The following is a 26,134-nucleotide window of genomic DNA, read 5'->3' on the forward strand; positions in this document are numbered from 1 at the left end:
AAAATGGGGTGATATGTATTTTAAAGCCTTTCACTTTAGTTTTTTGTTTGTTTAAGCTTCATTCTTTGTTGTTGTTTTCTGTTGCCAAGTGGACAGAGGCAGTTTACCTTGTTTAAAAATAAATGGGATTGTTCTTCACAATCTACACAGCTCTAATAGCTAAATAATTTTTGAGAATAGCAGGCACCACACACTGTTGACCCCTGTACAGTCAAAACTCTGTTCTAACAATGACAAGTTGGGCTACAGAGCTACACCATGAGAGGAAGCAGAGCAATAGACTTTTCCATCTTCAGGACTTTCCACACACTTGGATTGGATGGAATTAACAAAATTATGTAACCAAATATCTCCTCTGACCCTAATGAAGTCAGAAAATGTAAAGTGGAGACAATTCCACAAAAGCAGAAAATAGAAAATTAAAATTACTCCAGGTTTAACATTTTTTTGGCATCACTAATGCCTTTAGCCTCCACTGAGCAATGCACACTAGAGCTGCATCCAGTACCTGCTGAACACAGCTGGTGGAGAATTTGTTCCTGGTGTCTCAGCCCTATCCTTGCTCTAAGCTGTCATCTTGGGATCTGCACAGGTCAGCCTACTGTCGCCTCCCCTCTGTCCAGTGAGACATGCCTGCCTCAGCTTCCTGAGGGAATCCAGCAGAGCCCTGGCTGGAGCATTTCAGCTGTGGGAGCAGGAATGTGAAGGTCAGTGCTAAGTCTGAATCTACAAGATGCTCCCCAGTTCAGTTAACACAGAGGTCAGCGGTAAGTGATCCCCAGTTCTACCTCATGGAGGCTGGTAGCTACTGTATTTTAGGTTGCCTTTCAAGTCTGAGGCAGGAAAAAAGGACATGCTACTCTTTAGCCGTGAGATAAAATCATGGAAAAGTGCCAAATATCATATGGTTATCAAAAGCATAAATCACTCCGAAATACCTAGGAAGAGTGAAGATTTGTAGAAAGTTTTAGGTCAAAATTGCAGAAAACTCTCACTAAAGTTTAAACTTTCTGGAAATTTGGGTCGAGCCAACTGTAATACAACTACAAAACAGGTAAGTATCTCTTGCTTTCTCCTGTTGTTAAAGGTTTGCACCGCTCTTTTCTGACAAGCCACAGTGCTGTGATTTTCCATGCTCCTGTAGTCTCTTCAATTCCTCAGGTGGAGATACTTGCCAGGGAAGATGCTCAGGGAGCCCTGAACAAGACAGAATTTCAAACAAAAGCTTTCTAGCAGGTCTTCAAGGGGATCTTCAAATGCTTATACAAAAAGGAAATCTCCAGAAAATTGAAGAGTCCACTGAGAAATAAGGAAAGATTTTATGCTAAACACCTTCTAGACAGCTGATATAAAAAGATTATGATGCACTAGTTGAAATAAATGCAATTTTCATCACACTTCTCTTTTCCAATGTGCCTAGACTTATCTGTGTTTGTGATTCATGGTTTTACTGTGTCTGCCAAAAAAAAAACCACAAAACCTTTGGGGAAGTTTTCAGCTCAAGAAAGGAAAGAAAAATAACTTGATGACTATATAGGCTAAGAAATTATCATTTTTGCTTGCTTTTAAATTTCATAATTGCCCACTAGATATTATTGTGGACATGTCAACTTGATATTTACTCTTTTAAGTAATTATTTTATTGCACAAAATAAAGCTACTTGACCATAATAATGAAATATTCTTTCCAGACAGCACATAGATAGTTAATTCTGTAAAAGAATGACAGCAAGGCCACACAGTCTACCTTCCCTATCAGGAATCTGTCCTTATACCAATAGTTTTCCTATTTGCTCCTCTTATGATGAAAAATAGTTAAACTTGGAGGAATGACAGGGTTCTCATAATGTTAAATGTAAGCACAAATAAAAGCATACCTCAACAGAGTAGTTTCCATGGAACGTAGCTTGAGTTTTATATTAAACTCCAGCAATGATGTTCACTCACTGATGCAACACTGCTGAAGGCAGTGAAATCATTCTTGAAAGGGTTTTTGCAGGGGGCAGCTTTAGAACCCCCATGACACTGAATTAAATCTATAGATAGCGAGAGAAAGGTCTCTGCCTCACCTTTCCTGCTAAATAATGAGTATGATTCTTCTGAGAATCAATACACTGGAAGCTTTCTAGACAGTAATTCTCCATTTCTTCAGTTGCTCATAATGTGTGTGTGTATATATATATGTAGCAATATATCTCCAGACTCCAAAAATCCATTTTAAAGAAACATTGTCCCTTAAACATACACCATTACAAAGGTTTTTTGTGTGCAGACCACTGTAAGCTTAAGTAATACAATTAATTTGCACATGGCTGGACATGTAACATCGCAGCTTTGCAATACAGCGTTCCCAGAGCCAGAATGATCCCCGTGCATTTCTGCCACATTATTGCTTGAACTAGACCATATTTTGGTTAGTTCTTAAAAGCAGAGTGTTTATAGAAACCTGTGAAAATTTAATAATGAAAAGTAAAGGCACAAGCCTCAGCTGTTTCAGAAGATACTGAAACATTTGTCCGTAGGAAAACCCAATAGGTTTGTGGTTTTTAAGTCTAAGGTTCATTCCTCTAGACCAAGTACAGTTATAGAATAAAATATATTCATTCAATGAAACCAAGACTATGTATTATTTCCACAACCCTTAACTCATTAATCCTCATCTCAAGCCTTCTCCTCACCACCTTATCCCAATTAGATCTTACCCACTTTTAGTTTTTGTTTCCTCCTTGCTGTTACTCTTTTGTTTCAAGTTCCCAGCTTAATAAACATAGCTTGTAGTAATTACCTATACATATATTGCTTTAGAAAAGGGCAGTGTGGGGGCCTTGACCAGCATTTATGGTTTTTTTATATGATAGCTTTTTTCCCAAATCTGGTGCTATTTGCAGTGATAAAAACATTCATCTCCATAAAAGAAATGAGAAAAAATAGCAAGACAGGATTTTGATCAATACTGATTCTGATTAAGTTTGATCACAGCACTTGACATTTTGAGCAAGTCTGGAAGTATACTCACAGAAACTCAGGATCTGCTAAGAGTCTTTAGCAGTGTAACAGGACATTGTTGACTTAGGTGGGAAATATTCTATCTACTTTTTTGTTTGCCTTATATGTCCAGAATAAGGTAAAATACATTAACTTCATTTTGTAATTAATCTTATTACCAAAGCTTCAGTAGTGCTGTTTTATTGGTGATTTATTTTAGGCTTTGCCTGTCTCCTTTTTTTTTCTTGACAGAAGGAAAGATGGCTTTATCAACATGCTTATAGATTAAAAAAAATCCAAAACCAAATAAAATTATTAAATGCTTGAGATCATTGTTTATAAAATTAAGGTCATCAGATGCCATCAAAGTACATGCAGGGTGCTGGTGCAGGCATGGATAATGTGTCACTTTTAGAAAGAGCAGTATTCATTTACACTCTCGTATGGACATATCAGGGAAAGATATAAAGAGCAGATTTTTTCAAGCTGCAGAAAATGAGGTTCATAAAAATGTGCATTCACTAATCACTATATGTATAAATGAGCAGGGATGTTGTTAATGGTTCCTTCTCCTCTAGAGGCCCATACTACAGCATTAAAATGTGAATGGGACAGATGTAGACACCTAATCTTCATGGGTCTGGGATCCAGAAAGGATCTTCTGCTTATTGCACCTATTTCTTTTTATCACTTTATAAATAACATAGTTCAGTTAATTAAGAAAAAAAATAGGTAGGGATGCAAAGCAACAAGATTTTTCAAGCTAACTTTCCTAGTTTTAAACTGATTTTCTGAGACAGTCAGGTCCCTTCTCTTCTTTATCCCTGAGGACTCATTTCCTTCCTTCTCATATAAGACAAAAATCTTTTAGAGATGCTGAATCAGAAAGACTCTGCTCTGTGTAATTCTCATACTGCACTGAGCACTCAAACACTGCTGTGTTTGAGGATTTCTCATGAATTTATTAGTGATGTGACTAACTCCTATCATTTGCTTTGGTTTGGTTCCTTCTCTCATATTCTTCTCCAGGGTGAGGAGTGTATTCAATGTTTTGTTTGGATTTGTTGGGGTTTTTTGGATACCTTTTGTGATACAAAGGTACATTGTGGTGTGTTTTTCTCAGAGAGGAAAGGTCAAAGAAGTGCATCTTGCACTATAACAAAGGTGGAAAATTTTGGGAGACCCCTCCATCCATGTGGGAATTCATTAACAATTTTAGTTGTCTTAAGTGCCCAGGAAGTCTCTGCTATGTGCGTAGACAAGCTGTACCTTTCTTTTGGAAGTCCTAGTCCACAGGGGAGGAAACATTTTCCTTATCTCTATCCCAGAGACCTCTGCAGCCACCACGGGCTCAGGTCCTTGAGCATCATCAAAGAGAAAACTGCCACTTTTTAGTTCTGAGCCTCAGCTCGCAGCATGTGCCCACTGCTGCTGATGCAATTAGAAGATAAATCTTAAATGGCTGCCACTGTATCAGAACTGATAAATTGCTTGGCTAAAAAAAAAAGAGAAAGAAGAAAAAACTAATGTGAGATTCAAATAAAAACAAAATAATTTTGTTTACCAAGCAAAGGGTTGGATAAATGTGGGAGAAGGGGAGGCTTCTTTTGTGAACTCTGATTATCTCATGGGAAAAAAACCCCTGACATTCATACTTAGATCAGAACCATTTGAGTTTTAAGGCATTCTTTTAATCAACAAGCTCATCTGATGAAATGCTGTAGGATTTGCTTATATATCAAAGGAGTTCCCTGGAGATTTAAGCGATGTAACTGAATACAATTAAAAGATCAGTTATAAACACCATTTGTGATACAGTTTGTTTGCTCTGCTTTGTAAGATAAGTTCAGTTGATACACATGAACTTGTGGTGGTTTGGAAGATAGTAAAGTATTGAACAGTAGTACAAGAAAAGGATTACCATAGAAGCCTGCTAGAGATGTAACCATTCAGCTATCTTGGATCTGATGGTCTGTAAAAAGAGAACAGAGAAACTATTAAGCCAAGGTTCACATCCAAGAATGGAATCATTTATGAGCAACCTTTCTGGGCCTAATTCGTTGCTGAATTAAACCTCAAGTAATGTCATTGAAGTCAATGGGGTTATGCAGGGCATAAGTCAGTGGAGCAAATTAGCCCTCTGTCTTGAAGCCAAGAAATGAAAGGGAAGAGTGGTCCAATAAAGGAGAGATGAAATGCTGATATTAGCTGATGCCACTTCTTGGTACAGTACATTCTTTGTGTCCAGCAGTGAATATTTCATCCTTCCCAGGTGTAAAATCTTCCCAGCAGCACTATAAGGCAGATTTATAATAAATGACAAAATAATGGTTTAGTTCCGTTGTAATGCAGCTTCTGGGCTCCCAACAGGAATTTCAGCAGATAGTAGGCAACACTTATGCTGGCTTCAGTGTGATCTCCAAATCAGGTCTTGTTGTCTTCACGAAACCCTTGAGTCTGACCTTTTTTTTTCCCCTTTTGCCATCTCTTACCCATACAGATGTTAGAAGATAGCATTTGTGCGTGTGGGTAGATTTCTACATAGGAAACTGACAGAAAATCCAGGAATATTAGTGTAAGAGCTGGAATAAACTAGGCATAGTCACTGCCTCAGGTATGAAGGTACTAGGAAATAGAATGGATTTTTTTGCATTTAGTTTATATATGGGTAATATTTATATATGGGTAAGAACCCACAGTATTGAAGTGATTGTACATGTGCCTTGGATTAATGAAAAAAAATCCATTTTCACTTACCAGCATTCATAATACATGGTCTCTCAAGTTTCACTTTTTCTGCTGTCCAACCCACTGATTACTCAAACAGAAGTTAAGATCTTCATCTCCCTCAGCCGGAGATTATGGGTTTTGCACCATTCACAAAGAGCTCAGTGCTGGCTGAAGCCTCTAGGCATTTTTACTAACTGTATAAAGAACAAATTCTCAAAGTGTACAGATGGGTTCGCAGCTCATGAAAATATCTCTGTGGGGTGAACTGTGCAGAGTAACACATTTCGGCAACACGGCTCACTTTCACTACACAGAGATCAAACAAATGGAATTCTTTTGACATCCTACCATGCAAATTTCAGTGACGAGCTAAAAGAAGAAAAATGGTTTATTGTGATTTAGTAGAAAAAACTCTCCAGACCTACATGTAAGGGAAGTTGTGTAAAGCACGCAGCATGTGACACGTGCTGCTGCTCCGGTATTTGTTCTGTTACTTCTGGTGTAACTTCTTAGCAACAACAGATCTCGTTGGAGGGACCAGCAGCTGACTGACATGATACTTGGCCTGTTTCATGTGTGATATTGGCCATTTATTCCTTTTTTTATTATCATTTTTTTCAGGAGGTACTTCAATAACCACTCCAGATTTTCATTTTCTTTACATCCCATTGCTTCTGTTTACAATTCAATTCTGGGCATGCTCTGCAGAGAGGATTGAAGGGAGCAAGATACAAATTTGCCAGCTGCTGTGTATGATGCTGATGTAAACACATCCAGGACGATCCAAACTGATATGTCATGAGGCTTGGGGACTATTGCAGATATGGGAACAAGTTCCATTAATTCATAGCCCTAATTTCAACTGATAAAATATCATTATAAAGCTGGTTTACAAGTGCACTGAATTTGTCCTTGGTTTAGTTGGCACAGTTCTGATTTTTAAAAAAGTTCTGCTAGAGGGCCAGGTTCTGTTGGATAGAAAATCTGATTTTGACAGAAATATTTACATTTTCAGTGGCTAAAATCTCATCCATCCAAACACACATTCACTTTTCTATTTTTTCAATAATCAAAAAGAAGTCAACTAGGTATTGGAAAGATTTTGATCATTTTTTGGACGTTTTATTGAAGGATGTGTTTTTCAAGAAAGATGTAGAATTGCCCTGACTATTTCTAATTAAAATTATTAAACTATTGTGGAGAATTATCTTTACCTTATCAAATAAAGTCTGTTGAATTTTGTTATTTCTGTTTCTGTTGTGCTCTTCTAAAGCCATCTCTTGTTTCTCTATGGTATCCATCTTACAGCTAACACTATTATATTTTGTTTCAGCTGGCAGGCTTCATCTATGCCTGTTATGTTGTGAAGTGTATTACCGAAGAAGAGGACAGCTGTAAGTACTAAAGCTTTATTTCATACAAAATTAATTCTTTATTTTTTCTAAATCACCTCTCCACTATGCTGGTTCTTGCTGACTTCAACCTAAATGCCTTATTATACCATAAATAGATCATGTTTTCCATGCATCCTTCTTGGTCTAAAATTTGGAAATATCTGAGAGACAAAGGAGTAATGAAATTCTGGTTAAAAATTACATATGCCTTTCTTCTGGAAAGATCATTGCAATTCTTTATCTCATGGCTTAGCTTTAAAAAAAAAAACAACAAAAATCCCAATTAGTAAATACGAGCTTTTTTTTCCTTACTCCAGACTGTTATTAACTGTCTTCAGAATAATTGGTTACCACTGAGGTTATAGCTCTTTTGTGTTGGCATGTATGTTGGCTTGTAAAAGCACTTCTGGCAAAAAAATAGCTTTAGATCATTGCAGGACCTTCCTTTACGAGAGGTGAAACAGTGGAGCTCCTCTCTGTTCCTGCTGCTCCCAGGGTAGAATTACGTGGAGTGAAATGATTTCATATAGATGTATGTTTGTGTTTCTTCTGCTTATTTATATTAATAGAAGCCTGTTGAGCAGAATTTTCTCTTATTGCATGCTGTAGAGTCAAGCATTCTCACTTTTTTCTCTCCTCTAACCTTGATTTTTTTTAAAAAGGGCCACTGCAGCATTTCAGTACAGCTTGGGATTTATACTAAAGCACTTTAGAAACAAGTATCAGAACTGCATGTAACTTTGATAAAATATACATGAATCCTAGAGAGAGCTCTGCAACAGGAAGCTAAAGGGTTTTTATTTGATTGAGAGCACTGCTAGGGCTGGCGGGGGTTCCTTTGTGTGTTCTCCTGTGTGGAAAATAGCTACAACCCTATAATCTATTGGCAATACAGTGTCACTGTGAACCATCAAGGGGAGATTTAATGCTGAAATCAAACCACCACACTTTGGAGGTCGTTTTAACTATGCTTATTTCAGTTGTCTTTGTGTTTCTGTGGAGGTGAGGAAGGTATAAAGAGTACAAAGGGTTTGGGACAGCTGTGTGGAGCAGGGATGTGTCACAAATAGACCTGTCTGCTCAGGGACATACCCAGTCATATGTACTTTCTCCTGCTTTGCCGTTAAGTGCATTCACAATCCACAGGGCTGGAGGAGAGCTATTCCTTGTCCCCCAAAATGAAATCCCATTTAATACTGTTCTGTCCTCTCTTCTAAGGGCTTAAATCTTTTTTTCACTATTCTGTAATGCTTTAGAGCATGATAAAAGTAAAAACGAGGAAGGATTTGAGACTTGGCTGACCAACCAAGTGCAGAAGTCAGAGCACGTTTGAGAGATTTCTCTCATGGTCCATAAGGCGGCATTCCTGGCAGCAAAGTGCCATGGCCAATATGGTATTGTTTTCCTCTCACTGCAGCAGGAGCTCCCTGTTGTTCAGAAGCCACAAATTGTCATGTTTCTTTGAACATTTTCTTGCCATCACCTTGACTATTTTGTCATTGCTTTTGTCATTTACATTTTGTTATTACTTTGTTCATACAGCCCAGCCAGGTCTCCTCATCCAGTCAAAGAGCATCTCACCCATCTGCAAGCACCTCTCTGAGGTACTAGGGTGAATCCCCTCCCAGTGCAATACAGCCAGCACAAGCTCAGGTGCTGCAGCTTCCCCTCTGGTGAGGTTTGGAAGCTTGACTGGCAAAAAAGGAAAAGGGAAATTCTGTGGCTGAGTTGTGCCAACAGTGTAATAATGCTCAGATTGGATTTGGCCCCTCAAAGTATCATAAAATTAAAACAGCTTTAGTTTCTACTGAGAGGCCTCATGAAGCAGCAAGTAAGAATGATTCTAGTTCTCTCTCTGCTCAGACATCCACTCTGCCATGTACCAAGTGTTCATTGTGACAGCCAGGGCCTGCAGTCTGTACAAATACCCCCTGCTCAGGTTTAATTTAAAATTATTTCATTTTCTTAGATACATTTTCTCACCTTTTCCATCCCTTTTGGCAACTCATCCATCTATTGTGTTCTTCTGAGAAGTGTATGGGTTATGGCTGTCACGTTATTTAGTATTTGTACTCCAGAGGAAGATGCCTAAGCCTGACTTTCTCCATATATTCACAGGTGGGGTCATCTCATGCAGACCAAGTGAATGCTAAGGAGAAAGGCTTTCAGGAAAAGTGGAATATGTCCCAGATTCATTGCTAGAGCTTCTTGCATAGAGTCTTTGATCTGAGATAGCTCCAGATCCCCTAGATGTGTTTCTCTTTCCATAGGCTCTTCTTCCACTTTTCCAGATCCTCACTCCTGCCTGTTGCTATGGAGCAAACTCTGTGACACAGGGATGAAAGTCCCTCTCCTATTCACAGTGTATTCCCTCCTCCAAAGCTGCTGGGCATCTAGCATAGGAGAAAAAAGCTTTACTGTGCTACCCCCAACCCCTGTTTAGCATCCACACCTGATAAGGAGTGAGGCCAGTCTTGTGTTTCCATAAAATTTGGCAGCTGGTGTTCACTCTGTGTGCTAGCAATGTGTCAACTGCAAAAGATCCTCTGGTAAAAACAGTCACCAGAAAGCAACAACCACACTGCCCTGCTTTCCCAGCACCAAAGTGGTCTATGAAGAACTATAGAAGGACATTGTCATCTTCTTACCCACATCCGTATTCACAGACATCACAGGAGAAATCTAGATCTCTGGCTTTCAGGATCACTCATGCCTATAAAAAAATGGGATGCCTAACAGACAAATAGAGAGAGCCATAAGGATAAACACATTGGATCATACCAAAGTGTCATTTAGCCACAAGTCCTTTCTGATGAGACAGAACCAACAGAAACAGTCTTTTGTTTCTCACGATGGACACAATGAACACCCATAAACTCAATTTATTTTCTTCTGCTGTGCTAATGGGCCGTGGGAACAACAGCAGTCCAAAAGAGGAGCAAAAGAGGCAGAAACACTGAACCTGGCAGTACTGAGCAGCAAGACTGGAGAAAAAGCCATGCAATGTCCAAGAGCCAAACATGGGCATGTTCCAGATTTTAAACAGAGGAAGATATTGACACTGCTCTGGAGTATAGAAGGTGTCTCATCTTCTGCTGGTGCAGAGCCTCAGCTGTAGAAACACAGTCAAGTTGCTCTTAAGCTGCTTCAGCTGAATTAGCTTTGCTCTCAGAGTAATTGGAACAAGCTGAAAGAATTACTATTTCTCCATTCTTTATGCAGATTTTATTAAGAGAACAAATGAGCTAGGGTAGAATTAAAGCAAACATTTCACTAAGATTAACCTGCTCTAACCTCACTAAAGGATTAGGAATGGAACAATACAGTGATCAAATCATGGTCATAACTAGGACTGAATCAGCAAGTCTAGAGGTTTTAATTACTCACACACCAAATAAATCCAGCTGCAGGCCCCCTAAATCGAAGCGCAAGTCTGTGGTACCTTTCATGAGAACAATCTGCTTTGGGTTAATTCTGCACCGAGGATTAAAGAGGAAGTTGCTTTCCCTCCTGCTACAGTCCCAGAAGTGCTCTAACACTGGGTGCATCAGAGTCAAACTGCGGCACCCATGTCCAAGGGGCAGACAAGAGTGGCTTTTCCATGGCTGCTTCTCTCAGTGGAGGTTTCCCACTCCCAAATGCTCATTCTGCATCATTTTCCCTATGGCTGTATAAGAAGGAGGAGCTCTGAGGGTCGGAGTGCCTCAAGTCTTTTTCTGGGAACGATGAGGGAGGATGGGTGGCCAGCAGCGCTGTTGCCAACTCCACGCCCTCCTCTTCACCACTGCCATTGGAATGCCTAAGCCATTGCCATTCTTACCTCATTAGCATTATTAGCTGCAGCAATTAAAAATAAAACATGAAAATGTCAGCAACAGCCATTACTTGGAGGCATTCAATGGCTGTGAACTTATTGGAGCTCCTCATTTGTCTTCCAAAATCATATTAGGCCTGCATTTTTCAAAGGCTGCACATTATTTTTAATAACATCAAAATGTTCATTTAATGTGCATTTGCTCACTAGCAATTTGGCTCCCTGCTATAAGCTGCTACTGCCTTAAAGAAAATTCAGTGTATTTTTGAACACTTTATTAACTATATAGACATTTTGTGGAAAATACTGGAATGTAAGCAGTCAAACAGCATCCTCCCAGGGCTTTTTGTCTCCAAGCAATTAAGAAGGAAACCTGGGTTACTGAAACGGGAATTCTGCACTCACCTTGTAGGTTCTGTTGAGGGTAAGGAGACTGGTTTGTTATTAGAGCGACAGTTTTGACTGGGAATGAAGTCCAGCTAAGAGAAAATCTCTAGTCTGTGTCCCACAGTAAAATCCTAACCTAGAACCCTCTCTTGCTGACCCAGAGAGGGAGCAGAAATAGCTTTACCTACTATTACACAATGGCAAAGCAATCAGGGAACAAATACAGCCTCTCTGACTGTTCCTTTGAGTACCGTGAGGTACAACCTTTGCACCATCTAATGCTAGCAGGGATCTGACTTGCACATACACTCTCTTCTTTTCTTCTGGCATTGTTTCCAGTTAAACTGCAAAGCAAAAGAAATTGCAACTGTATCCAGATTTTTGCTGCATATTCCCTGGAACCTTGCTATTGGGGATGTCTGGCACAGAAGTAAAGCTCTATATAACCCTTTAAAATTATTTCACTCCTCCCCCTCCAATAAAAATTTGAATTCAAGATCCCATTTGAATTACTGAAAAGGTTCAGGAAGACAGTACCCCAGACAGGAAATATCTTCTCGTGAGTAATACAGTATTATGTGCAGTAATGTGCCAATAAACTTGGTGCTAAACAATAATCTTTTCTGGGATCCTAGGCCTGACCTGGGAAATACAAAGGTGATGACAAAGATTTTCTTTTAAAAGACAATATTAAATTCATTTTATGTGAGAGATGTGAAATTTTGACACGCATATGGAATAGATAGAAAAAAAACTTTGTTTTATCTCTGTCACAGGCAGCCTTTCACCTTTGGGCAGGTTATTTAACCTCTCCATACTTCTATTTCCCATATTTAAAATGAGAAATAATGACAGGGGACAAACCCACAGGCATGTTGCTTCATAACTCTGAGCTTCTGGGATGAAAGGCACTATTGAAGTGCAGAATATGCTCAGGTATCGCTTTATTTCTGTGCCAAATGCTTTTCACAATCTGCTTAGCGAGACATTACAGAGAAATAATACCTCAGCTTCCATTCCTGCTTAAAACGTCTCTAAAACAAAGAGAAAGAGAAACTGGTAGCAAACATTCGAGTATTAATTCTGCTTCTTTGTTTCCCATCCCAAGTTTGTGGTTCCCAGAAATTCTTGACAGTAATTTGCTGTTCATGGACTTCCTTAACCACAGGAGGTCTTGCTGTATTTAGTTTCCCACAGTGGTCTTTTCTTCCTGAAAGTGTCCAGCTATGTGTGAACCAAGAAAGGTTTTATAAAACAGCCTCCTGAGAAAAGGAGATCAATACCTCAGCTATACACTTTGTTAGCTTTGCACCTACCATTTGTGTAGCGTGTCCTGAGTCTTTCTCTGGAGAACACCAGTGATTCCATCTTCACCTTTTCCATGCTGTCACAGGTGGCATCCATCTCACACTCCTACAGCCACATGTAAGTAGGCCTGCAGCTTAAACTAACAATCAAGATTTCCACCACAGTTAGTGGAGGCAGGGATGTAACTCCAAAGAGCAATCTGCCCTGTGGCAAACATCTCTCTCACAGCAGAGTGAATCACTGGTCTAACTTGTTTGGTTAGGGCTAGGGACAGCCTAGGCTGTCTGCAGTGGCAGCACAGCAACAAATTATAATAGGAACAAAAAAAAGACAATATTCAAAACACAGTTGTTCTCCAAACTGTTGAACAGGTCATTGTGAATGGGAATGCAATGAACACGCTACAGATTTGAAGCTTCAGCTTGTTTTTGCTCAGCTGCGCTCTCCAATTTACAGCCTGCAGCTCAATTAGAAGCTTTTTCCACTTACTTGTTTCATTTAGTGTGGTGACTGCTACATGAAGTAAACCAGGGGGAGGAAAATGGGATGCTTTTGACTGTCAGGATGCTGATAGAAGTGTGGAGGAAGAGAAGCCTTTGAAATCCCATGGTGCTACTTCATGTTTGTCATCCTAAGGAGAGCTGCCTTGGAGAGCCACTGTGCCACCAGGAACATTTAGGAAATTCCCTGAGATGCCTGTACAGCATCAATCTTTCACACAAATCAATAGCTGGTTCCTGTGTTATTATTTCCAGTCATGTCCTGTCCTGGAGGGGGCCCCTCACAGAGCAGAAGGCTGGTGTTGAGCATCTTATTCTCCTCGGCACAGAGCACAGGCAATCTTCATCCCCTAAGGTGTGCTCGCTGCTTCCAAGGCACAGGCTGAAAATGTGTGAGCTGCAGAGTGAGAGGCTGAAGCACAGGGGAACAAGTTTATGGCAGGAAGATAAGACAAGTGAAACCAGCTGCATTTGAGATGCAAATGGACCTAAGCAGTCCAAGGTGTCAGAGGGCTTGGCAGATATTACACAGCCTGCTCTGTGATCATTTGGCACAGCACTGCAAAGAGAAACAAACTTAAAAGCTCTGAGGAGGTGCAGTTTGTTTAAATAATAGCAAGTAATTAGTCTGAAGACAAAATCAGTGATGGCATTTTATAATTACAATTAATTTAAAGGTTAATTTCCTTTGGTGCTAAAATCTTATTTAAAACATTTACCAGGAAGGGAAATTAGGATGTTACTATCTAGGTGCATAGAATGCTTCTGGGAATCCATGCCTATTATCACTAGAAAATTAGGTTAGACTCAAAGTGGGAATTTCAATTCATTTTAGTGTATAATAGATGGTGGTCAGGGCCTTGAGTCAGAAGGGTTGCTTAGGGTAGACTGTATGATTTGCATTTTCTTTGTTTGTGGGATTAATTGCAAATGTTTCCAACAAAAAGGCTGGGTTTATACATGAACAAGCTTGACATGAAAAGAAAATTGGTTATGGATTGCTGCCTTCGTAACTAATGAAGCTGATGTTCAAGGTATCCCTAGGAGACAGGCTTGTGGTGTGAGACAAATATATAAATAAAATCACACAAGGGAAAATGGTGGCATTGCTGGCTTCATCTATGCTAATTTCTTTTCTCCCTCACTTGTCTTCCCTGCCACTCCCCTTGCATCCATCACCACCTCCGGTGGGGATTGTCAGGCCCAAGTTTAAAAATGTCTAAATAATATAATGTAAAGCTTGAAGGAGGTAACATTTCCTTTCCAGCAGCTCATCACAAATCAATACTGCTTAATAAAATCAATGCATTGTAACAGCCAGGGAAATATACTTACCTTACATAACTTTTTTTAACTATAGACTACACAATTTGTATCTCTTCAAGAATGACATTGCATAAGTGTTGAAAAAGATCTGCACATGTCAAAAAGGAATGAACCACTAACATCTGGTTTTTTGAAGAAAGATATGTTTCATACCGAACCATCATGAAAATATTACTCGTCACGAATTATTTGTTTCAGGAGAGGAACACAAAGGCATTCAGACCATGAAACAATGTCCCAGGCAGTTGTGTCAAGCCAGTAGCAGACATGAGGTAGTAACTACTCATGGTTCTGACAAAAAAAAGCTACAGATCATTTGAAGAGATGGTCAGGTTGTTGATGTAGCTGAATAGGGCGTGGTTTTCCTGGACATGGAAATGTTTTGACATTGAAAAATAGACAAAGCTCATATTCAAAATCAGAAAAAAAATAGCAAAATCTGAAACTCCCCACAAGCTGAAAATTGCATGAAAATACTTTCAGGAATGTTTTGTTCTGGTGCTGGTGAAAGATTCCATTTCAACATCAGTCCTTTCCTGCTACTTTGCACTGAACATGGAGGGATGGCTTTGAAAGGAGGTCCTCCAATGGGGAGCATCTCCTCCTTCATCCCCCAAAGGAGAGGCAGCTTGGATCCCACAGAGGAACAGCCTGCAGGTGGCCACGTGGGGCTGCCGGCCCCCTTCCCCACCCTGGTGTTCCACCCTTCAAGGGCAGCTGGCTGCTCCTTAGGGTTTCAGCCAAAATGGGTTGGTGGAGCATGGCAGGTTCTGGCCATCCAAGCTCACTCCAGGCTGACAGATAGCAGAGTCTTCGAGAGGAATGGTGACGAGCTGCTGCAGGTGGACCAGACTAATTATTTCCAGTGGCCCTGAGAAGGACACCTGCCCACAGCCTTAGTGTCCTTCCTGCTGAGATAGTCAGTGTGAGCTCCTTGCAGTTTCCTCCATGCCATAAACATAGCTTTGTACTAAATTATTTTTATCAGCATGACTCCTGTTAAAGTTTTCCTTATTACTTTTCCTTTCAAATATCTAGATAGATCTTCATTAGCTTTGGATTGTTAACTTTCATAGATTTGGGCCTTAATTCTCCACTTTGTTGCACCTACTAATGACTCTTTTTCTAATTTATTAGTGTGGCAGTCACACTTGGAGGCCACTGCCCCAGGCATTTTCTTTTTCCTCCTTTTTTTCTTTTTCTTCTCTTTATTGCTTGCCCCTAGAAGTGTTCTGGCTAAGAACAATTTTTCCTAATGACTCATTTGATAACTTCTACAATAATTCAGTCTACCACACATTTAATTCTTAGAATAATTTGTCAGTCAAAAACTATATTGCAGGGCTGTATTTTTTTGCTCAGCACTTGGGATGAAAATTTGAAAGCAAATGGCTATTATCCAGCAATGTTCAGGTCTGTCCAGTTTAGAAAAATTATATATTGTTCAGACTATTATTGTTCTCTTACCTTGTTACTGTTCTCTTGTTCTCTTAGCTGAGCGAAGGTCTTTTACGGGCTTTTCTTTACTGAGCATCAGACAAGCCTCTTTGCAAGTTTGGAGACAAACCTTGCAAAGCCTTGCAGAGGTCAGGCAGCAACCCTATTTCCAGGTGCACAGGCTGACAGGTGGCTTGCTGTATATTTGTCAGGTATAAAAAGGAGTGCTGGCCATTTCATTCCAGTATTTCTCATCACTGCAGCTATGCTCCAGCTGTTTCCTCCTGGCCTCTGGTCCTTGTTCCTGCCTGCTTTATCCCTGGTCCCAGTTCCTGCCTTCAACTACTGAAGACTTGCTCATGCCTCCCAGCCCTTGCTTGGTTATTCCTGGCTGCTTTCATCCTGGCTCCTTTCTGCTCAGCAAGGACCTTGATTCCCATCCTCTCAACGTGGTTCCCACTGTTGGCTAGCCCTGCCTTGCAGAGGCCTTGCTCCAGAGCATGGTATTCCTTATGTCATGCTCCAAGGGTCCGCTACTGACCAGATACCTTCTCCACCTCAGGATCCAAGACAAATTGTGACTTGTCTAATTTCTGGACCCACAGTACCATTTACCTTGGTATTTTCTGCTGGGTACAACCATGAGCTGGATTCACCTGGAATGCAGTATCTGCATGCCTGCTTGGTCCTAATTATAGAGAGCAACAGGCAGAAATCCTTGCCCATATTTCTGTGAGGGCAGAAACACCAGGTGATGTTTATTAGACTTCACAAACCTGAGTGCCTTCCCAGTCCTATATCTTCTCAGAAGGGCTGATCAAAGACTCAGCCAGGAGATCAGCAGAAACAGAGACAGAAGAAGATGCTGCCTTATACCAACAAGAAACACAATAAGAGAAGAAAGTGGAGGACAAGACCCTGTGAAGCAAAAAATTACTGAGTAATTTTGATTATTATACAAGTAAACAGCATGAAAATACTGGCAGTGGGGCATAATCTGAGCTGAGAAGCTCCATCAAAATTTATGTAAGGGTTTCCCTTTGCAGCTCCAGTGGCCATTGTAGAGCTCAAAAAAGCCATGAGGTTACAGCTTAAAATCTGAGATTTTATATTCACCTTGCAAATGGCTGAGCTGAGAGCACTCACAGGTCCTTCATTACTGGCTGTTTGGCAGAAATGCTGCTCATTGCACTGCAAGAACTGGACCTCATGTCCAAGTCCTTATGCCATTTCTGCATCCTCCTGTGACAGCACAAAGGGCACAGCCTCATGTGCTGGCAGATGTCTCCTTCCCCATGCTTCCCTGGTGTTTGGCTGTGTTGTGGTTTGAGAGCCTAAATCACTGTGTACTCAGCACAAAGACCAATAATGTTTGATTAGCATTGTAAACAAACTTTATGGAGATCATATTCAAGCAAACCTCCTCCTGTGTGCTATATTGTGGAACAGCCACCAGGCCATGCTCACAGCATAAAAAGGCAGCAGAACTGAATTATTTGGACGTGTCTTCACCAAACAGAGAGCTGGGTAGCAGGATACTGGCAAAGCTGCAAGAGCAAAGGTGTCCCCATATGTTCTTTTATCGTTTTGCCCCATATGTCATTTCCAAAATCCTTAAAATCAAACTTAATTTTACTGCCTTCCATTTATTTGTTTTTTCTCAATCTGGCCTGTTTTTAGCTACCACTATTTGTGCACAGCTCTCTCTTGCCTCACAGACTCACTTCTGTACCAGCAGTGCTTTCAGTGATGTTATTAGCTGTAGTTTGTTTGCCATTTCTCCTTCCTTCCAGCTACACCTGCAGTGAAGTGCCTTGCTGTGGCAGTGAAGCTTAATTCCAGCACTTCAAAAGCCTGACTACAGGGAACCAAGTCTTTGGCCTCTGGAGAGAGTTCATATAAATTTAAGACCTCACAGGTCAGGTGTAGCATACGAACACCATGTGTTGTCTCTCTGCTATACCACACAGGAAATATGTCCAGTCATGGCATGTACATACAAGGAGCATCCATGAGCACATGCACATACACTTCCCTGGTCATTAGCTCTTTTCTTTTAAAAGGTATCATCTTTGTCATGGGTAATTCTAATTTTTTTGTATTATTTTAGTGCCTTAGGTTCATGAATATATTTAAGGACTACCATAATGCCAAGCACTGTACAAATGTGAACACCAGACCAATTTCTTGGAGCTAGCAATTTGCATGTTAGACAACAGGCAACTGATGGGTACAGGCAGAAAGTGAGCACAAAGAAACTATGAGCAAATATTATTCATTGAAGTAGACAGGAGTGTAAGGGCACAGGCAACCTAATTATTGTCAACAGAGCAAAGAAGAATTTTAGGGAAAAGAACGAGAGAACTGTTTGTAAAGACATTCTCACAAGGAGAGACGAGTTTGGAAATCTGACAGGCATGGAGGTCAAGCTGGTGGCATGAGAGCAGAATTTAGCTTTTAGCCCTGAAAGGAGGAGAGATTGATGTCAAGTCTCTACAAAAGGTTTTAAATGTAAGAAAATTTAGTTCATACTAGATGTAATATAGAAGGTTAAATCAGTAGAAGGATGCAGAGAAGAGTAACCTAAACAAAAAGGTGAGTCCTGCAGCTTAACTCCACATTTGGTGAGTTCAAGAATAAAAAAGGAACAATTGTCATGTCTAACGCTGGGAGCCCTGAGTAAATGTTACAGCTGTGTCAACAGGCAGAAGAGTCTTCTTCTTCACTCATGCAAAAATAATCTTCAGAAATTAAATCCTGCACAGCCCACAACAAAGTTGACATCAAACTTATATCCTCAAGTATAAGACAGACTTGAGGACACAAGTTCATTCTGAGAGACAGCAGAGAAGGTTAGGGAGGAGCAGCTGAGAGTTCTGGTTTTAGCCAGGCAGAACTGGAACTGATGTTTAATTATCCATGAGTAAATATCACAGAGAGAAGCTCGGATTTAAATTTGTATAGGAGGAGCAGAGTGAGCCTGAGCCAGGTAATCTGTGACACCTCAGAGAGCTGATGACAGCAGAATTTGTGTTTGTGAGTGCAATTAGCCAGACCAGGAGTGGGAGAAAAGTAAAATGCAGAGGTTACTGCTCACTGGACTCCAGGAGCATGACGGAAAGAGAACCTCAAAGAAAGGAGATGAATGATGACAGGAGGAAGGTGAGCACAAGCAGAAGAGACAAAGGAGCCCAGCAAGGCAAGTTTCTGGAAAAAGAGAGCAGCAAATGCATGAAAGGTGGCTGGATGGCCACAGAGAGGACTCTATGGGCCTAAATTTGAATGAGAAGAGGTGATCGGACTGCAGTTCCAGCTGCATGCAAAGGACAGAATACAAGATGGAAGAAAAATTCCTAAAGAAGAGGAGAAAAGTAGCTCCAGAAACTGCCTGAAATCATTGAGAGGGGTTGGAGGGGGAAGGCTGGGACAAGCAGGGATAAGGATGGAGTCAATTTTTAAATTATTTTTATAAAAAGAATTTGCATGTATTTTTATTGGGAAGGAAATGCAAAAAAAAAAAAAAAGAGAGAGAGATCAAGAGTGTGTCACTGGGACAAGCAGAAGTTTTATGGAACAAAATTCTTGTGACTGTAGTAAGAGAGAAGGGGAAACAAATAGTATGTGAAAAAGGAGTGAAAAAGGCTGTCAAGCTGAAGAAAGGAGTGCTACTTTATCATTTTGTTTGCACAAAAAATTGAACAGTTATGTGCAGAGCAGTGACTGAAGATGGGGGCAGTGAAGCAAATGAGGAGATGGTTGGGTGTCTCTGGGATAGAACTAATAGAACTGGAGGAGACAAACTACTTCATACGGGAGATGAAGTGAAAGAAAAGAGAGGAGTCAGTAGAGAAGTCACCCTTAATACAGAATTACTACCAAAGGCATTTTCACTTTTAAAGAAGGAGCCACGGGCAGGAAATGGATGTGATGATGAAGACAGGGTTGAGTGCTGGCAGTAGATTCACCACAGTGAGAGGCAGATCCTCGTGCATCAAGGTTAGGGATGAGATAATCAGCAAAACAAACAGTAGTAGCAAATTAACAAAGAAGAGGGTTTGAAACCAGTCAGGTTGTCATCCATACTGCAAGTTCCAGGTTGGCCAATTGGGAATTTTCCAATCTTTCATTTTGTTTGCAGATAAAGCAATTCATCCCCTTCCCCATTCCTAAACTCTGTATCTTTTCATATCTAGTCTGCATTGATTTTTGCATGCCTACTAAAATGTAAGGAAATTCATAGTGTCAGTCACATTTCTATAAACATATGCCCTAAGCAATTCTTTGGGTTGGATCCTAAGCTAATGTAAACTACCATTCCTTCATAGAAGTCACTGGAGTTATCAACATATTTATTAGAGGACCTGAATCTTTGTGCTTCTGTATTTATATCTTACAGAGAAAAATTTCTATAAGTAGAATAGTGTCTAGTTTTCTGGTTTCTTTTAAGAATCTTTCTTTTTGCTTTCTACAGGAAGATGTTGGTTTTTTTCCATACTCAATCCTTTCTCTTTGTCCATCTGTTGATTTCAACAGCTTTAATTTTTCTCACTGTGAACTTTCTAAAAAGAAATTTCTTCCATATCAAATCCATGATAATGGGGTCTTTTTTTGTGCATCACATTTTAATGGTTCTTCTATGTACCTCAGACTTCCAGAAATGAAAAATGAGAAATCCATTTATGCCTCTTATCCTGTCCTGATGTACACCAGAAACAGTGGGTACTCTGACCATGAGCAGAGGCTGAAATTTTGCATCCCTGTGGGTGCTTATTGATAAAAAATATGTCCCTATTTTGAGCCATATGTCCTGTCTGTGTTACACTTGTAACAACAGTCATATGTCTGACAAGACCCTTAGCCCAGGCAAAAGAAGAAAATAATATGAATTTTTTATAACACATTTTACAGATAAGTAGTACTGCTATTATCCTATTCAAGTCCAGCTAGGAAAATAAAAATTTCAGGATAAAATATTTCAAAGGTGCCTTTGCATGGCCAGGTTTTGAAGGGGCTACAGGGGTGGCTTCTGTGAGGAGCTGCTAGAAGATTCTCCTGTGTCCGATGAAGCCAATGCCAGACAGCTCCAAGATGGACCCACTGCCCTCAGAGGCTGAGCCCATCAGCTATGGTGGTAGTGCCTCTGGGATAACAGATTTAAGAAGGGGAAAAGGTTACTGTGCAACTGCAACTGTGAGAGAGGAATGACTGAGAGCAACTCTGCAGACACCAAGGTCAGCAAAGAAGGAGGAGGAGGTGCTCCATGCACCAGAGCAGAGATTCCCCTGCAGGCCCTGGTGCAGACCATGGTGAGGCAGCTGTGCCCCTGCAGCCCATGGAGGTCCATGGGGGAGCAGAGATCCACCAGCAGCCCCTGGAGGACCCACGGCAGAGCAGGTGGGTGCCCAAAGGAGGCCCTGCCCCTCTGTCAGCCTGTGCTGGAACAGGCTCCTGGCAGGATCTGTGGACCCATGGAGAGAGGAGCCCACACCAGAGCAGGTTTGCTGGCAGGACTTGTGACCCCGTGGGGGACACCCGCTGGAGCAGGCTGTTCCTGAAGGACTGCGGCCCAAGGAAGGGACCCACTGGAGCAGCTCATGAAGAATTGTAGCCCGTGGGAAGGATTCAGATTGGAGAAGTTTACGGAGGACTGTCTCCCATAAGAGGGACCCCACACTGGAGCAGAGGAAACATGTGAGGAGTCCTCCCCCTGAGGAGGAAGGAGCAGCAGAGAAGTGTGATGAACTGACCACAACACCCATTCCTCATTCCCTTATGTCACTGGGGTGGAGGAAGCAGAGAATCAGGAGTTAAGTTACACCTGGGACAAAGGTTTAATATTTGGTTCTATTCTCATTATACTGTTCTTCTTTGGTAATAATTCAAAGCTATTTTTCCTGTGATGGTAATTGCTGAATGATCTCTCCCTGTGTCTATCTGGACCCATGAACATTTTGTTATATTTTCTCTCTCCTGTTCAGCTGAGGAGGGGAGCAACAGAGTGGCTTTGGTGGGCAACAGATGTTCATCCAGGGTCAACTCACCACAAAAGGAATGGGATTCTGTTTGTTTATATGTTCACATGTATGTTTACTAAAGTGAAACATGATATGAGCCACTTGTGATAACAGTGACATGTAAGATGAATGTAAAACAGAATGGTCAAAAAAGTGTTTGATGTGTGAGGCTAAGGATGGAAGCCTCTGTACTGATTCAGCTAATGAGCCTTGTTTTATTCATCTGATGTGTAGCGGGTTGAGTTTGAAACCGGGCGGAAACACCAATTAAATGTAGTGGTTTTGATTCAAAATATTCATTATTTACTTATTTTCCTTCTGTGAGATAAGAATTAGGAGAAAAGCAAAGCAGGCACAAACCTTAAACAGTTGCAGTACAATGAAAGAGCTTTATTACTAACAGAATTAAAAGTAAAGAGAAAACAACAAAACAAAATTAAAGTAAATTCCACCCCCCCCCCTCTTTCCAGCACTTCTCTCCTTTTACCCAGCTCACACAAGGGATAACAGAACATGGGATGTTAGTCAGTGTTGCAGTTCCTGAAAAGTCTCTCTCTTATGCTTAAGGAAAAAAGGGTTTTCCTCCAGTTGCACGTGGTTCCCAAACTGCCACCAATAGCAGACCCGCCCGGAAACAAACAGTCTGCTATGGGTAGAACATCTCTCCCATGAAGAATTTCACAGTTCTTTCACACTACAGAACATGGGCCATCACATGGGGTTATTCATCTTTTTAAGGATAAGTTATTTTGGCCTGCACACAGAGGCTTTTCTTCGCCACAAGTCTCTAACAGCCTCTTACTACTTCTATATAGCCTGGCATAGGCACTCTTCACAAACTTCATAGGCACACGTTGATTCTCCACCCCCCTCCCCCCCATGTTCTTCAAATGGATTAAAGAGACAAACAGTTTGTGGTATTAGTTTCTTACCACGGCATGCAAGAAGGTTTCTTTTAAGCTGCGCGCCAGAATCGCGGCACCGCCCTCTTTTCTCCTGTCGCCATGCTCAGCTCCGTCCCACGGGACTCACTTCTCTTTCTCTCTGACTCTGACGCCGCCATGTTGAAGGGTGTTCTTGTTCGGGCTTTACGGTGGGGAAAGCCTCGCTCCCTCTGTGCTGCTGGCTGCGTGGTGTCCTCTTCAGTTCAGCACGGAGTGTGCTGGCTGCAGACAGGAGGCTCTGCCGGCTCCCGCTGGCTCCGCCGGCTCCGCATGGAGAGGAGAGGGACCCGCCTGTCCCCAGAAGCCGCGCTGGATGGGTTTAGCTGTGAGCAGTCCATGGCTGGTTTTAGCTGCCTGCGGCTCTGGGACAGTCCCCCTCAGTGACCCAGGGTCCGTGCCGCAGCGATGGGAAAGGGGGAAAGGGGCAGTGGCCCCGGCCCAGCGGGGCCGGGAGGCTCGGAGCCCCCCCACCTTCCAGCAGGCGAGCTCCGACCAAAAAGGGGAAGTCCCGCCTTTCCGTGCGGTTTAAATATGTAAATTGTGAGAAGCGTAATTGGTCTTAAAGACTGTCCATCAACTCAGGGTCAACCCAACACATGATGTTATGGCTGCCAGGAACGTATCAGTTGTATGACACTTTCAGTGACCTTTAAGGCACAGCCAGGACAAAATGCCTGCAGAAAGGGCAGCCTGGTGCATGCTTCAAGAAACTGGTTCAGAGTCCACAGGGAGATTTTAGCATAGTCCAGACACCACAGGGCTTGCAGTGCTGAGAAGCAGCCGCCATGAAGAAACCTTGCTACAAAGAAATTGATGAAATCCTTTTGTACTGGAGTTCACTTTCTATTACCTCCCTTCACCTCCCTTACGAAGCTTGTTGTTGCCTGTAAGAAGCCATTGTTGGTCTATAGTGAGGCCATGGTAGTAATCTCTGCCCTGCCATCATTTGGTTATACACACGGGAACTTCTACAGTGAGCTGAACACAGAAATGTCTCTACAACCTTGCTTTGTTTGTCACTTGACAATCTGGCTTGTTAACACTCTGTCCTTGCTCTGTGCAACAGGGCAAAGCCACAATGCACGAAGAGACATTCAGCGCACATCTTTCCCTCGTGCCCACACAAAATCATTTTGCTCAAAGAAATCTTTTTCTTAACACATTGGTTTAGCTTTCTGAAAACAACCCTGAAGACCTTTTGCCCCACATCTGCAAAGTAGAGTGTCTATGCCTACAGCCTACTAATAATGATTTAAAGATTGCTTGAAGGCTCTAGGAAAGTACAGAAGAAATGCTAAGCTGCACAAATGAGTATAGGCAATATCCCTAAAGCAACATGGGTTGACAACAGTGAGATACTCAATCCAACACAGGTATTTTCTGACTTGTGTTGTCAGGGATCAAGAGTAACAAAAGGAAAAGAAAACTGGGCAAGCAAACAACAAGCCATACCCACAGCAAACATATGCCCATTCTTTCTTCTGCAATCTTTGTATTTGAATAGAGGGGGAGGTTTCCTCCCAGCCTAGCACTTCAATAAACAATATCCTTCATTCTGTGCCTGTAAATTTAGTATGCCCCCAAAGACATGATCACATTTTGATAAAGGTATTCTGATGCTTACAGACAGTGATTAAGTAGAAAGCAACACACGGTATTTATCTTGATTTTAGCAAGATTTTGACACTATAAAAGGTTTGTAAGAAGGGCAGGGAAGTACTGTCCGGATGCATAGGTTGAGTGCAGAATTGTTTCAATCTGCATTTGAAATGTAGCTATAAAGCAGATGGGACATTTCAGATGAGATCCCACTGGTACCTCAGCTAGGGAAATAGTTCTCTTCATTATTTTGGTTAAGAAAAATGAGGATAGAAGAGAGAACGTTTGTAAAAATCTAAGATTAAACCAGACTGGGAAGGGTACAAGCACTTGTGAAGATACAATTAGAAGTCAAAATAATCTTGAGAAGTGGCTTGAAATCAAGAAGGTGAAATTCAGTACAGGCAAGTGCAAAAGAGCTCCTGTGGGGAAGAATCAATCATCTTCAAATAAAATATGGACTACTTGGCTAGGCTACACTTAGTGTCAAAACACAAAAATAAAGATCTGATTATTAGGCATTTTTATGATGCTGTTGAAAAAAGAAATTGAAAACCAAACCCAAATGACACAAAACAAGAACAACAAAAACAAGATGAAAAAAACAAACCAAACATACAAAACTCCAAATCCTACTGAGTTATTTCAGGTAATGCACAGAAGACTATATGGCAGTTGTCCCAGTTAGTCCTGATTTGTGCACTCCACTGTAAGAAAAGCATAAGTAAACTGAGGAAGGATCTTCAGGCTTTGAAATGTAGAGGCTTGGAAAACATGAGCTGTGAGAAAAATTTGAAATAACTAGGTTTGCTTAAACCTGAAAACAATGGATAGCATGAAATAATTTTTTAAAAGGCTTAAAAGCAGCTATAAGAGAAAAAAATGGCTCATTTTTCTTCATATCCATAGAGAGAACAGGCCAAAATGTAGATAAGTAGTTAATTTGCAGGAAATTACATTTAAATTAGACATTGGGAAATTAGGCACAGGGAAAAGCAACGCAGAGAGGCTATAGAACCTCCTTCATTAGAGATGTCAGGGATTAATTCAGTAACACATCTTTCTGGGAGAGGAGTATACATAATGCTGCCACAGTGCACAGAGCTGACTAAATTATTTCTGCAGGGGCCATTCTTGCCAGCAAAGAATGACTTGATGACAGATTCAGCATGTGTGCAGTTGTAATGGAGACATACTGTACCCAGCCAATTTAGTGTTTTGGTGGCTCTTTGCTTGCAGAGTAAATGGTGGATAGAGGGGTACAAGAATTTAATTTTTTGTAACATGTCTGGAATGGGTGAAACTGCATTGATAAGTGTGACTAAGTGTGGCACATATTGAGGGGTACCTTAGTACTAAAACAACCTTATAAATACAAGTGTTAAGGAGTCCAACCACTGTGGAAGTTCTCAAACCATGTAAACTTACTTTTTTTGTTTGTTTGTGACTGTTACTGCATTTTGGAGCCACAAAAAATTGTTGTCTATAACCTTTTTTTTTTTTTTTTCTTTTAATGTACACAGAGCCAGTCTGTCAGTAGCAGTACCCAGATGTGTGAAAAATGCACTTCTATACCTGAACTCTTTGGCCCTTTTCTATCAAAGTAAAGTCAAGTTCACTTCTGTGATGTAAGAGACAATATTTCAGGGACAAGAACTGCCCCCAAATAACCCCTATAAGCCAATAGTTAAGTCTC

General features: G+C 41.0%; 1 protein-coding gene across 3 annotated transcripts in view; it reads left to right on the plus strand.

Annotated features, from left to right (window-relative positions):
- Positions 1-26,134, plus strand: part of NKAIN2 (sodium/potassium transporting ATPase interacting 2) — a 542,224-nt gene that overhangs the window by 501,179 nt on the left and 14,911 nt on the right. For all 3 annotated transcript variants that reach the window (XR_007202130.1, XR_007202131.1, XM_048296515.1), the window contains exon 5: positions 7,049-7,109. Coding sequence is in view for 1 of the 3 variants with exons in the window: in XM_048296515.1 (XP_048152472.1) it covers positions 7,049-7,109 (61 nt within the window). In the remaining 2 variants the exon portion in view is untranslated. The remainder of the gene's footprint in view (positions 1-7,048; positions 7,110-26,134) is intronic.

The sequence above is a fragment of the Corvus hawaiiensis genome, chromosome 3 (genome assembly GCF_020740725.1).
Source record: "Corvus hawaiiensis isolate bCorHaw1 chromosome 3, bCorHaw1.pri.cur, whole genome shotgun sequence".
Lineage (NCBI taxonomy): Eukaryota > Metazoa > Chordata > Aves > Passeriformes > Corvidae > Corvus > Corvus hawaiiensis.